Below are 13,969 nucleotides of genomic sequence, written 5' to 3' on the forward strand. Positions count from 1 at the left end.
CCGGACCGGGACACAAACCCATGTTCCTTGCATCGGCAGGCGGACTGTCAACCACTGCGCCACCAGGGAAGCCCGCAGCCACCCATTTTAAAAATAATGAACGTGGGGATCAGGAAGGAATCCCGGGTCCTTAATCACACACACACACACACACACACACACACACACACACACACACACACACACACAGAACTAGAAACTGGATCTCCTGACTCTCAAGAGGTCTTCTTTCCTCCATATCAATAAAAACAACAAACACAAACAATGCTGGCAACTCACTGTCCTCATTTTAAAATTCATTTCAGTCAAAATGCTAAGTCAAAAATTAAACAGTACACATTACTAATGGATGAGAAAGCTCTTTGTAGTCTCATAGGTACATAGCATATAGGTAAACCTCTTGAAAAGGTAAAAAAAAACCTCCTTCAATACTAAAAAGTTCTGGACTCAGCTATAAGAAACTGTTGAATTGTGTTTCAAGAAAACACACTGAAAACCTGCTAATGTGACTCAAAGAAGTAGGGAAAAAATGATATTCAGGGAAAGACACCTTTGACGTAAAGGATGATTAACAAAGTAAGGTTCCAAAGTTACCCTCTGTAATAAATACAGCACAGAACAGGTTTAACAACAAGTTCTGTGAGCTTCTGAAGAGAGGATATGAAAGGTGACTGCCTCGCCCAAATATATAATTAGTTTTGTTTCTCAGAGTAACAGAGGAGGAAAATCTATCTTTGAGGATTCAGAGCCAAGTCAGTCAGCCACTAGAATAAGTTTCTGACTCATAAATTTAATCAGACATATGAGTTTCTTTTTTCCATTTTGATGGCATCTTAAAACTTTTTATTTCTCAGAGGCAGAAGAGGAGGCAAAAAAGAGATCAATTCTTGTGAGCGACGTCTGTAACCTTCACCCTCCTCGAACCTCACAGCACAATCCTAGCGCAGAGGCAAGGGCCTTATTAACTCTTGAAAAGAAGAAAATCGGGGGAAGGGGGGGCTGGGATGTAGTGAGAGAGTAGCCTTGCCATATACACACTATCAAACGTAAATGGATAGCTAGTGGGAAACAGCTGCATAGCACAGGGAGATCAGCTCGGTGCTTTGTGACCACCTAGAGGGGTGGGATAGGGAGGGTGGGAGGGAGACGCAAGAGGAAGGGGATATGGGGCTATATGTATACGTACAGCTGATTCACTTTGTTGTATAGCACAAACTAACACAACATTGTAAAGCAGTTATACTCTAATAAAGATGTATTAAAAAAAAAATAAGGATGAGTGTCATATGGGACAGAGCCACCCCCAGTGGCACTCATACTAGATCAGTGCATCCCTTGCCCACCCATATGTACCTGAGAATAAATTATTGTTGTTTGGAAAAAAAAAAAAAAACCCAGAAAATCACAAGCTTTACTGGAACCACTAAAAAACTGACCAATCAAAAATAAATCTCAGTGATTAACTTTTACTCTCACACACAAAAAAGACCACCTGCTTATTGTTGAAACAAAAGTAACAAGTGTCACCGTCCTAAAAGTACCAACAAGCATAGCATTAAAAAAAAGGGGGTGCGTTTATAGAACTGATCTCTGGGAATTCCCTGGCGGCCCAGGGGTTAGGACTCTGCGCTTTCACTGCCAAGGGTGAAGGTTCAACCCCTAGTCAGGGAACTAAGATCCCTGAAGCCACGTGGCACAGCCAAAAAATAAATAAACAAAGAAATAATAAAAAGAACTGATCTCATAAGACAACCATGCATTTAAAGCATATACTTTATATATATATACATAATAACATATTCTAATAGTATTACAATAGCTAAAATGGTGCTACTTGAATAAGGGAAAATTATTAAAGCCTGCTACTACTAACATTTAACACAAACACTCCTATATTCCAATGATACTTTCTCATAGTTGACATCCTTGTTAAAGGTTAAAAATGTCTAGATAATAAGTTGGTGTCTATGGACACATATCGAGAGGATATAGATTTACATATAACATGGGAGTGCATTAAACCCTGACTAGAGGAATCAGAGCTCACCTACCTTCACAAAGCTCATGCGAATAGTACACATTTTTGTGAGCTCATAGACTGTCTCGAAGCCATGGTTCACAGACTGTGCCAGTAACTGAGCAAATTCTTGGTTGTTAAAAATTTTCAAACTACACCCACTAGGGATCTTGCAAACAGTAGTGGGATGAAATCCATGATGGTAGTTGCAGTTCCGACTCTGCACAAAGATACTACTGTCACTGAGGCATTCAGCATATACCTCGCCTCCGACATAATAAAGATGAACTCCTGCAGGGAGACAAAGCATAGAGTGTGGTCATTATCGCTTTTCACAGCTGAAAAGCATCCATGTAGCTTCAGAATGTAAATTTACATGGTTGATTCGATAAATAGACATTCTCCAAGTCTTGCACAATTGATAAAATCTTAGTTAACTGTATTAGTTAATACAATGTCCATATGTCAACACGCATGTCTAGAAGGTTGCAGGAAATAACACAACAAAGTCTCTTAAAAATAAGTAACAGAGTGCAGCAATTTCATTTTGAAAAGCATTTAATGCCTATTTGGCCATGGATTGAGAGCAAATTCTCACTTTAAAAACATAGCACAATAAAGCTGAACTTGATCATGGGATCCTACGCATATTCGTTATATAAGCTCTCTTGTATTTATTTTGCAGCTAAGCTTTTCAAAAAATTTTAGGGTAGGGGAAGGGAGGATCGAGAGGAGTAAAAGAACGAGAAAACCACAGGTGGAGGAAGTACTGCTGAGAAGTGTAAGATGTAAGGTCCAGGGCTTCCCTGGTGGCGCAGTGGTTGACAGTCTGCCTGCCGATGCAGGGGACGCGGGTTCGTGCCCCGGTCCGGGAGGATCCCACATGCTGCGGAGCGGCTGGGCCCGTGAGCCATGGCTGCTGAGCCTGCGTGTCTGGAGCCTGTGCAACGGGAGAGGCCATAGCAGTGAGAGGCCCACATACCGCAAAAAAAAAAAAAAAAAGATGTAAGGCCCAGGGGGAAAAAAACCTAGAAAAAGTAATTCATACTGTGTGGAATCTGATCTCACTCAACTATTATCTGCTCCAAACTTCTTCCTGTGAGACCTAGAGTGCCAGGAGTATAGGAAATTGATCTTACCCAGCCTTTTTTTTTTTTGGCAGTACGCAGGCCTCTCACTGCTGTGGCCTCTCCGGTTGCAGAGCGCAGGCTCAGTGGCCATGGCTCATGGGCCCAGCCACTCCGCAGCCTGTGGGATCTTCCCGGACTGGGGCACGAACCCATGTCCCCTGCATCGGCAGGCGCACTCCCAACCACTGCGCCACCAGGGAAGCCCCTTACCCAGCCTTTAAAAAAAAATGAAAGGGGAAAAAAACCACTCTGACAAAACCCCACACCATTATAGGCCAGCCAGCAAACAGTCACATCCCATGTGGCTTTCAGTGATGGACCTTGCAGGTAACTCTGGCAAAGCTTAGTCAATGCTAGAACCTATTGTCTCATGCAAAATACTATGTGCTCATATGTGGAATCCAAAAAAATCAATACTACTGATGAGCCTAGGGGCAGGGCAGGAATAAAAGACGCAGACGTAGAGAACGGACTTGAGGACACAGTGGGGGGGAAAGGGAAGCTGGGACAAAGTGAGAGAGTGGCATGGACATATATACACTACCAAATGTAAAATGGATGGCTAGTGGGAAGCTGCTACATGGCACAGGGAGATCAGCTCAGTGCTTTGTGACCACCTAGAGGGGTGGGATAGGGAGGGTGGGAGGGAGACTCAAGAGAGAGGGGATATGGGGATATATGTATACGTATAGCTGATTCACTTTGTTGTACAGCAGAAACTAATACAACAGTGGAGAGTGATTATACTCCCATAAAGATATTAAAGAAAGAAAGGAAAAAAATGCAAGTCGAGCTGATGGCTGTGTCTACAGGGCTGTCGTGATTTGAGTGAACTAAAGTATTTTAGAGAAATGAAAAAAAAAAAATACTATGTGCTGTGTTGATATGTATACACAATGGCTAAGACTGCTGTAACAATTAAATAGCCGCTGGAGCAGAAGCCCATTTTTCTGCCTGATGTAGAGAAAACAATTTAAGGGTGTGTGTGTGTGTTTGCTACTTCTTTCCTGATTATAAAAATGAGGAATTTTCATTTTAGAAAATTTAGAAAGTAAAGCAAAATATAAAGAAGCAGAAAACATTATCACTCCTTTAGTGGCCCAGAGGCAGTAACTGTGAATACACATCATATTCGGTCTTGAGTATCATTAAACTTTCTTTGCAAACATTTAACATATCTCCACCACTGAATGACTACAACAATTTATTTAAAGGATTCTCCCATCATTGGACCATTCTGTTGATACTAATTTTCTGCTATGATAACAATGCCATGATGAATGTCTCAGCATAATTTTTGATAATATTGTTAGGAGCGATTCCTGGAAGTTATGTCATTGGATCGAAGGCTCTTGATTCACTTTGCCGGAGCGCTTGTATCAATATACACTCTCTCCAGCAGCAGATGAGTGCCTTTCTCACTTCACCCGTGCCAGTACTGAGTCTGAGTTTAAAACAACAACAAAATTCCCCTAATTTATAGCTGGAAAACAATTGTTTTAATTTGCACGTAAGCCTTGATACGCTCTCCTCTGTTTACTAGCCATCTGTGTTTCTCTTATGGATTTACTGTTCATATTTCTTATTTATTCCTCTGGGGTTCTAGTATTTTTATTATTTTTTTAATGAGCTGTGCATATAGGAAAGATATAAATAATTTATTTCTTATTTGTTTCCCCGTTAGTCCTTTGTCTTTTAATTTTGTTCACGGTACCGTTTTTCTTTAACCTACAGAAATTTGAAATCTTTAAGTAGACAAATCTCTTGCAATCTTTCTGTTGCTTTTTTATGCTTAGAAAATCTCTGCCACTCTTTTTTTTTTTTTAAGCATTTTCCAGTCTATCTCATCCTTTTTTTTTTTTTAATTTATTTAATTTTTTGTCTGTGTTGGGTCTTCCCTGCGGTGCACGGGCTTTTCTCCAGTTGCAGAGAGCGGGGGCCACTCTTCATTGCGGTGCATGGGCTTACTGCGGAGTAGTTATGGCACGCAGACTCAGCCGCTCCGCAGCACGTGAGATCCTCCCGGACCGGGGCACGAACCCGTGTCCCCGGCATCAGCAGGCGGACTCTCAACCACTGCGCCACCATGGAAGTCCTCTCTGCCACTCTTGATCAATATATGTTCTTCTAGCTTTTCAATAGCTTGCCTTAAAAAATAATTCAACTCACTAATTCATTTGCATATGTGGAATGGGGCAGGGTTTCTACCCCCAGCCTCCCCCCAAAGCTAACTTTGTTATTGCAGGACCACTGGAAGACTACTAATTTGTTATGCTTCACTTATCATACATTAAATTTTTAAATACAGTATAGTCTGAGTTTACTTTATTCTATTGTTCTCTCTACACACCGATTTAATTGTAGTTTCATAATCTTTCATTAATCGTCACCTTGAGAATTTTTTCTTTACTCTTCCATTAAAAAAATTTAGCTATTTTCACTTATTAATCCTTCTGGGTAATATGCAGAATACATCTTCCAACTTTCAAAAACAAAACATTGTGATTCTGACACGGACTGTTTAAACTATGAATTAAATTAGGAAGAATGAATATCCTTAAACTGTTCTCACAATATTAAGCCTTTTCTTTAAGGAACACAGACTACCTATTTATTATTCAAATTTTCTTTCGTTCTCAGTGAAATTTGGTTTTCTTTACATAATTCTCATATGTTGCTGGTTCAGATTATTTACGCATTCTGTTGCTACTGAGAATGTAATTTTCCTCTCCATTGTATTTTCTAACTGGTTATTGTCAGATTAAAGAAAACTGATATATAATTTCTAAAAATAGAGTCGAGGCATCTGGAACAATTTGAAATAACAGCATTCCCAGAATCCTTATTTTCTTCCTAATTGTTAATAGGAATGTTCCAGAGTACAATGGCTTTTTACTACATTGGAGTAATGGTCAACTTTAGAATATAGTGAAAACTATGTCCCTCTGTTCCAAATGTATGCAAAATTGGGTTTATATACAATTTCAGGGGTTTACAGACCACAGAAAGATACCCATACGATATGAACCTGAGTTCTGACATTTCATCATTAGATGTGTAGTTTAGGCTTATTGTTTTTCCTTAAGCATACTAAGGAATTATCTATCAGTTCCTGTTTTAAGAGTTGTTTTTGTTTCCAGGATTCAATGTTAAACTTCATCTCAAATGTCTTTTAAGCACCTATTGAATAACCTTTTAATTTGTTCTAAATTTCATAGTAGGTCATTTAAAAAAAACGTTTACTCTGGAAATAATTTCAAAACTTACAGAAATAGAACAAACAACAAAGAAAAACAGAAGAACACCCACACAACCATTCTCCAGATTCACCTGCTGGGACAGTTCACTCCATATGCTTCATCATGGGTACCTCTGTCCTCTCTATTCTTCCACACACACCCTCATATACACACACATAGGTACATACATGTATACATTCGGACACAGGATTGTTTTAGGTGGATAGATATCTCTATCTATAAACATAAGATACATATATAATTTCCTCCTGAACCATTTCATCATGGTCCTTTACCCCTACATACTTAAGTGTGTATTTCCTAAGAATAGGGGTCTTCTCTTACAAGCCACAGCATAATCAGCAATGCCACTGCATTTAACACTGATGTAATACTTCTATCTTATCTACCACTCATATTCTAATTCTGTCTGCTGACCCCAATAATGCTCTTTGTAGTACTTTTCCCCTGTCTGCTGCAGGATCACGTCCAGGGGCAGATTATTACATAGAGCTGTCACGTTTCTTTAGCCGTTTTAATGTGGAACATTCTCACACCTTTGTCTTTTGACATCAGTATTTTGGAAGAATACAGTCCCTTCTCACCCTTTGTGTCTGGGGTCTGTCTGAAGGCACCCTGAGATTCGATTCAGATCTGCATGCTCAGCTGGATTTCTGTGTAGGTGACGTTACTCCCTCATCGGAGCACCACAGCTGGAGGTTCACGACCTCCATCTGCCTCTCACTGGCGACGATAATTCCCATCGCCTAGTCAAGATGTTGTCCAATTTCTCCACTAAATAGTTACTGATTTTTATTCTCCCATGTCAGTAATAGGCAGCCTGGGAGGAGATACTTAAAGACCATGAAAATATCCTGATTCTCATAAAAAGTTCTCTCTATATTTAGCATCACTGACTATTCTTGCCTGATGGTTGCAAAATGGGGACTTTCTAACGCCACCAACTCACTCTGCATTTACCAGTCAGCCTTCCCCATTCATTTATTTATCTATTATCGGCATGGACTTATGAATTACTATGGTTTTCCAGTGGTTTAAAACTCACTACTGTATTTAATTATTTTGGTGCTCGAACTATCCCAGAGTTGGCCAGTGGAAGCCCCTCCAAGGTGGCTCCTGGGAGCCATCAGGTGCCTCCATCATGTGCATAAGTATCTGTTTACTTTCGGACATAACAGAACGTTTCGGCTCAGCTTGCATCTACCTGTCTCAGCCTTGGAGTCAGCCCCTTTCTCCAAAAGCCCTGGTTCCTCTTAGCAGCCATGGAGTTAAGAGATGGTGGTCTGAGCACTGTACGTGCGTATCACTACTGGGTATCTTTGCCTCTTGGCCCTCTCAGCAGACAGATCAGGAACTATATGCACGCAGACACGCGTCCACATATGCCTTCATACACGTGCACACACACACGTGTACAGCAGTACACAAACATGCATGTACACATTATTAAAATCACGATCTCACACTGATACCTCCACAGGGTTTATTTTTTACCCCCCTCCACACTTGTATGTCTCTTTTTTTTTTTTTTTGGTACATGGGCCTCTCACTGCTGTGGCCTCTCCCGTTGCGGAGCACAGGCTCCGGACGCGCAGGCTCAGGGGCCATGGCTCACGGGCCTAGCCGCTCCGCGGCATGCGGGATCTTCCCAGACCGGGGCACGAACCCGTGTCCCCTGCATCGGCAGGCGGACTCCCAACCACTGCACCACCAGGGAAGCCCTGTATGTCTCTTTTTATTCCACAGTGAAAACCCAGGTTTACCCCCAACAACCACACATTTAGTCATTTGCTTAATATTATAATCCATCTTAAAATTTCATAACTGTCTCCTTCATACTGCCACTAAATAATCAAGTCTATTAAAAAGAGTTCAGGATTTGTTTGCAGTCGCTCTACCTTACCTGGCTCAGGCTGAGGTTCTATAGCCAAATACTATAATATATTCATAAGTTATTTTGAATTAGTTCTTTTTTTTTTTCCCCAGTGGGTCATGGTATTCATTTGAAATACATTCAGTTTACTTGTTTTCATTTGCTTTTTGCTTTTAGTTTTAGGTTGTAAAGAATTTAACAGCTATTTCATTCTTTGGCAAAACATGTGATAGAATGGTGTCCCCAGACAGCAAATCACTATTCCAGCTATAATTATTATGAGTCAGGAGACCGCAAAAATCACTGATTGGAAAATGAAGAACTTCCTGATAATACAAATTGAAAAAATATTTATAGACCGTACCGGCAAGTGTATATCATCTGGTATTGACTCCAGGAACGACTGGTGAGTTCTGGGGGAAGAGGGACACGACAGACAAACATTTGAGAGAGGTTCCAGTGAAAGCTCACCTTTCCCGATATGTCGCCTAGTGTTTTCGATAGTGGAATTCCGGTTGACGTTGGAGAGCAGCCCAAGGCAGAAACGGTTCTTGTTGTTGGAAGGATCGGTGAAGCCATCCACCAGCACGCTCGTGGAGGAGGCATGGAAAGCTTCGCCCACACGATTATTGAGCTCATAGTAGACAATAGAGCACCAGTGTTTTGGTTCCTCGTAAGCAACTGCTTGAACATCTTTAAGAAAGAAAAGCTTAGAGTCAACCACGGTGAGTGCCCCGGGCTCTCAAAAACTGGAACTTGTGTGGTGAAGTTGGCTCAGGGTCGTGGAATGAAGATGTGAAGAAGCCACTGCTATGATGATGTATAGAGTTCTTCTCTGATCTCAGAAGCAGGTACTCCTTGCTAAGTGCGACATTCACCTTTCACTGGAAGATATTTTCTCCAGTGGCCATCAGGTAACCAAGACACTGGCTAAGCAAGCACACGAACGGCATGTGCTGAACGCTCTGTAATTCACCAAAATGGAAATGACCCCACCACTGACCCTGGCTCACCATCTAAAGAGACGCAACAAGTGGCAAGTGAAAAAACAAGGGCGGAGAGAACAATAGAGGACAGGAAATGTGCCAAAGGTGCTGGCACAAAGAGGAATTACTTTGGACAACGCCTCAGTATGCCGACGCTTTTTCAAAGCAATGAAAATCAGTTTCTAATTATTGATAAGAAGTTACCTTACTTCACATTCGGTTGCCAATAACTCTCACAGCTACAGCTTTGCTCCAGTCCTCAAGCTCAGGAAGAAATCCTGCCAGCTGGCCATTCTTACAGGATGAATCATATCTCTCTCATCCAGATTTCATGCTAACTTCCTTATATTTGCTTTAAGTCATGCAGAGCAGGTGTGTTTTGTCTCTCCATTCCCAGAATGGGCCAACAATGGAAATTACCCAGCTTTACTGACAGGATGCAGCTTGTTAAGTCAAATCTCTTAAGACTAACAAATCTCCAAACAGAACATGCTTCTAAACATTTGCAACTAAAAAGTTCTAAAGATAAGTTCCTTCTGTAGTAAAACCTCTTATACCAGTGCTTTAGCAATTCCAGGAATACAAACCATATGTATCTAGTATGCCAATATGTAATGATCTGAGGTTTATGAAGTGTACAATCTTAAAAAAAAAGAGAAAATCCACATTGGAAGCACGAACTCTAACTGTTAAGGGAGGATGACCTCTGCGTTCTTAACATCAACCTCCACGAATATTAAAATGAGCTTCACTGTAGAATTCGGTAAAGAAAATAAGGAAAATGATCATTAAGAAAATCCACACATACAGTAACTGCTTTATACACTTAAGCAGGTAAGCTGAACACAAACATACACCATCTTCCCTGTTTGCTAAGCGTTATCCCATGTCAATAAGCTGTATTTCAAAGAGCAAAGTTTTAGTGATTTACAGGTGCCAAATCTTAAAGAAGACTGCAACATCATAAAGAGAAGGCTTTTTTTTTTTTTTTCCGGCTGTGCTGCACGGCAGGCAGAACTTCCCCGACCACGGATCAAACGCGCACGCCCTGCACTGGAAGCTCGGAGTCTTAACCACTGGACCATCAGGGAAGTCTAAGAGAGGGCTTGAACCAGCTATCAGGATTGCTCACAGGACTATTCATCCAGGTTGGAGGCTGACAATTGTTTTTTCTGTAAAAGGCCAAAAAGGTCTTGGGGGCCACGTGGTCTCTATGGCCCCCATTCAACTGTGCCCTAGCTGTGCAAAAGCAGCCACAGATAATATGTAATAAATGAACACCGCTGTGTCCCAATAAAGCTTTATTTACAAAAACAGGGAGCAGGCTGAAGTGGCCCATGGGCTGCAGTCTGCTGACCCCTGCTCCAGGAAAACCACCAAAGTATAACAACCACAAGGCCAATAGCCCGTCCTCATGAAAATATTAAGTGTAAACTTATTCTAATGGGGAAAGAATTTTAAGCCATTTAAAGGAAAAATTTTAAAGCAAATTGAAGGTCTGTTTCCTGAAATCAGACATTTTGGGCTTAGCCACCATGGCTGCAGGTCCACAGGCTTATAACTGTTTCACAGTGCTGTGCCCATTCTCTCCTGCTATTCTGTTCCCCAAATACACATTCCAAGGATGTGTGAGACAGGAGTTATTTTCCCCAACCAAAATCTTTGTCAACTCATAATTTTATGTTTGAGAGTATATTCTAGAGATTATCAAAATACAGAGCTACTAAAAAAGATGACAGACGTAGCCAATAAAAAAGATATAAGAAATGTTTACAGATTAAAAAGGTGTAAATCCCAACTTAATACACTGGTTCTTTGAGCTCATCCACAACTTTTAATAAGTTAAAAGATATCAGCAACTTTGACAAGGTCTGAGGTATCTCCAGACCTTCACTACAAAAGTGATAGGAATGAGATAAGACATACCTAGTAATGAAATGGCTTTTTAACTTCAATTTGCATTAAATGAATACAAATTGAATGATCCATCTCTGCCGCTGTTGAGCGGGCCAGCGAAGCACTTTCCTCCAGGGGAGGTTACCTGGGGACAGTTTCACTCAATGTGTGGTCATGACTTCTTACAGATGCTCAGGGATTCTCCCAACGCTTATGTACCCAAGTTCCCTGCTCGCTTAAGCCTCTGCAGACCTGGCAGAATGATGGCATCCTCCTCTCAGACACTGCCAGGGATCACAAGGACACACCCTCTACTAGACAGGAAAAGAAGTCAGCTCCTCAGGGTAAGAAAAGGAAAAACATGCGCCTCCCACCCCTTCTTGTAACAAGGTAAGAAACAAACAAATAGAGCAAGAAGGGAACAAAAGCTATTAGTTTGTTTCAGCTGCATGAGGCCTAGAAAAATAGATGGGGCTTATGAATATCTATTCCAACGACCAAAGAACCTTTTGGAAAGCCTTGTTATGTGAACTTTAAATTTTGGAAATCACCAGTGAAAACTCTAGTTTTACGTTCTTTTTTCTCCCTCAACATCCTTTGTCTTTCACATAAAAATACTCTTTTATCACCAATTCAAAAGTATTGAGTATTGAAGTTATAAACAGATGACTGCACAATTGTATCTAGGCCTTCATTAGTTAAATCAGTGTGCCTGTTCTTCATATAAAAGGCTTATCTGTAATCCAAAGAAGTCTTTCCATTGAGCTTCTCTTACTATAAGTGCTCTATCTTTTTCAAATAGCTATCTTTTTAAAGACTCATAAAAATCTGTGAGAGAAAGCAACACTTGGACAGATAAACTTCAGACTCTGAAAGGGAATAGGCAGCAGTTCATTTTACCTCCTCTGTTGATTTCTGAGGGCAGTGAAGGCGCCATCATATTTGTGTCCATGGGCTGAGAGCCATCCTGGGTTATGGGATCTTCAGGAGGCAGATAAGCAGGTGGAGGTGTATCGGCTACAAAATTTGAAAAAAAGCCCTGGTAAACACACGTGCTTAGAACATATATCCTCTTCGGTGCCGAAATTCTTAAGAGATTAAGTTGCCCTTTCAACCTCCCCATCGGAAGATTAGAGGCTACAGGCGCTGGACTTGGTGTACACTTTTGGAAAATTACTACCATCTTATGCAATAAATAATCTTATACAATTGCAGTGAAGATTCAGTGGGACGAAAGCACTGTATGCCAGTTCTAGAAGTTGTCTGCCTACCGAGGATCATGCCATTTTAAAACAATCAGAGGGGCATTTAAACATGCTTTCACCCAACCCACTTTAAAAGGGCCTCTGCATTTCATCATTTCCCTGGCGGACGGAAAACCTTCGAAAGCTACGCAGGACTTCTTAAGAAAAGGAGCTTCAGGGTCTCTTGCATCAAATCTATGGGCTCTTAGGGATTTACCAACTGAGTTTCATTACAGCCAACTTACTGACCCCAACTGTGAATTTCCCATGACTTCAAGAAATCTGCTGGGACTACCTTCTCCCTACCCACTTAAATATACATAACAGATTCACTTTGCTGTACACCTGAAACTAACACAATGTTGTAAATAAACTATACCCCAATAAAAATTTTTTTTAAATCTTCTGTACTCATATTAAAAAAAATAATAATCACGAGTTTCAAAATCCCTAGTAGCAGAATAATAGGAAAGAAATCAGTTTGTCGCAACTATCTTCTATTTCAGAATTTGCATACATGTTTCTCCTGGAAAGCTCACAGCTAACTGGCAAATAAGAGGCAAACAGTGTGATTTTTGAAACAAAGAACACTAACACAAGTCTTGTGCTTTCTTAAATAAGGATTTCCCACAAACAATCCTTTGTGATGGAAAAACAAGTTCCTCATGGGCTATGGTGAGCTCACCTCATACCACTTAGCACATACAACAGAGCAGAGAACAAAGCTTCACCTCAAAGAACCACCAATAGCTTGGACAGGTACTCTAGACCACTCAGGGCAACCATCAAATAGAAAAAGCGAACACTCTTTCAGAGTTTCTCAAGAGATTTCCCAGACTGACTTTCCAGCTGAATCACAACCTGGCCACTTCTACCGTCCAGGTGCTAACAAGCCAGGCCTCAGAGCACAAAGACAGGACTATGGGGACCTGATCTGGATGTATTTTCCACCCTTTCTCCAGCTTTTTAAAATTCAGCTTCTTCCCTGCAGCTGTAACACTGCCTCTGCTTTACTTCCAGCCAGGAATGAAGACAAAGAGCCTCCTCTGAGACCAAATCCAATACCATTTCTGCAAACAAGCTGGTGAAAACTTCATCAACGGCTTAAGGCATCAGCGTCCCTGGGAGGCACCAGATACTCTGGGTGATGCTCTGCTCTCCCCACAAGGTCCTCCTCCCACCCCTTCAGCTTTCTCTGCTCCATATTTCCTCTACTTGGCCTGTTCCTTAATCCCTGACAGCTGGGGACAAGGTGTAAATTCAAGCAATAATCTTCAGTTTTTTCACTCTTGGGCCCACCCTGGGTCTGCCACTGCTCCACAGCCTTCCGAAACAATCTCCTTACCGCTAATCTGTTCCTCAAACCCAGCGGGTCCAGGAGGGAGTGCGGTGGATAGCAGATTACCAGATGATACTAGCTTGATTTTGAAACAAGTCTATCCCTCACCCTCATCTTATTTTTTTTTTTTTTTTTTTGTGGTATGTGGGCCTCTCACTGTTGTGGCCTCTCGCGTTGTGGAGCACAGGCTCTGGACGCGCAGGCTCAGTGGACCATGGCTCACG

At 41.3% G+C, this 13,969-nt stretch overlaps 1 protein-coding gene across 2 annotated transcripts in view; it reads right to left on the reverse strand.

Annotated features, from left to right (window-relative positions):
* The window catches only part of SMAD1 (SMAD family member 1), a 77,050-nt gene that overhangs the window by 3,429 nt on the left and 59,652 nt on the right, over positions 1-13,969 (reverse strand). For both annotated transcript variants that reach the window (XM_024736214.1, XM_024736213.1), the window contains exons 4-6: positions 12,063-12,179; positions 8,752-8,973; positions 2,052-2,308 (exon numbers count right to left, since the gene is read on the reverse strand). In XM_024736214.1, coding sequence (XP_024591982.1) covers positions 2,052-2,308; positions 8,752-8,973; positions 12,063-12,179 — 596 coding nt within the window. The remainder of the gene's footprint in view (positions 1-2,051; positions 2,309-8,751; positions 8,974-12,062; positions 12,180-13,969) is intronic.

The sequence above is a fragment of the Neophocaena asiaeorientalis genome, unplaced genomic scaffold, assembly GCF_003031525.2.
Source record: "Neophocaena asiaeorientalis asiaeorientalis breed wild unplaced genomic scaffold, Neophocaena_asiaeorientalis_V1.1 scaffold7, whole genome shotgun sequence".
Classification (NCBI taxonomy): domain Eukaryota; kingdom Metazoa; phylum Chordata; class Mammalia; order Artiodactyla; family Phocoenidae; genus Neophocaena; species Neophocaena asiaeorientalis.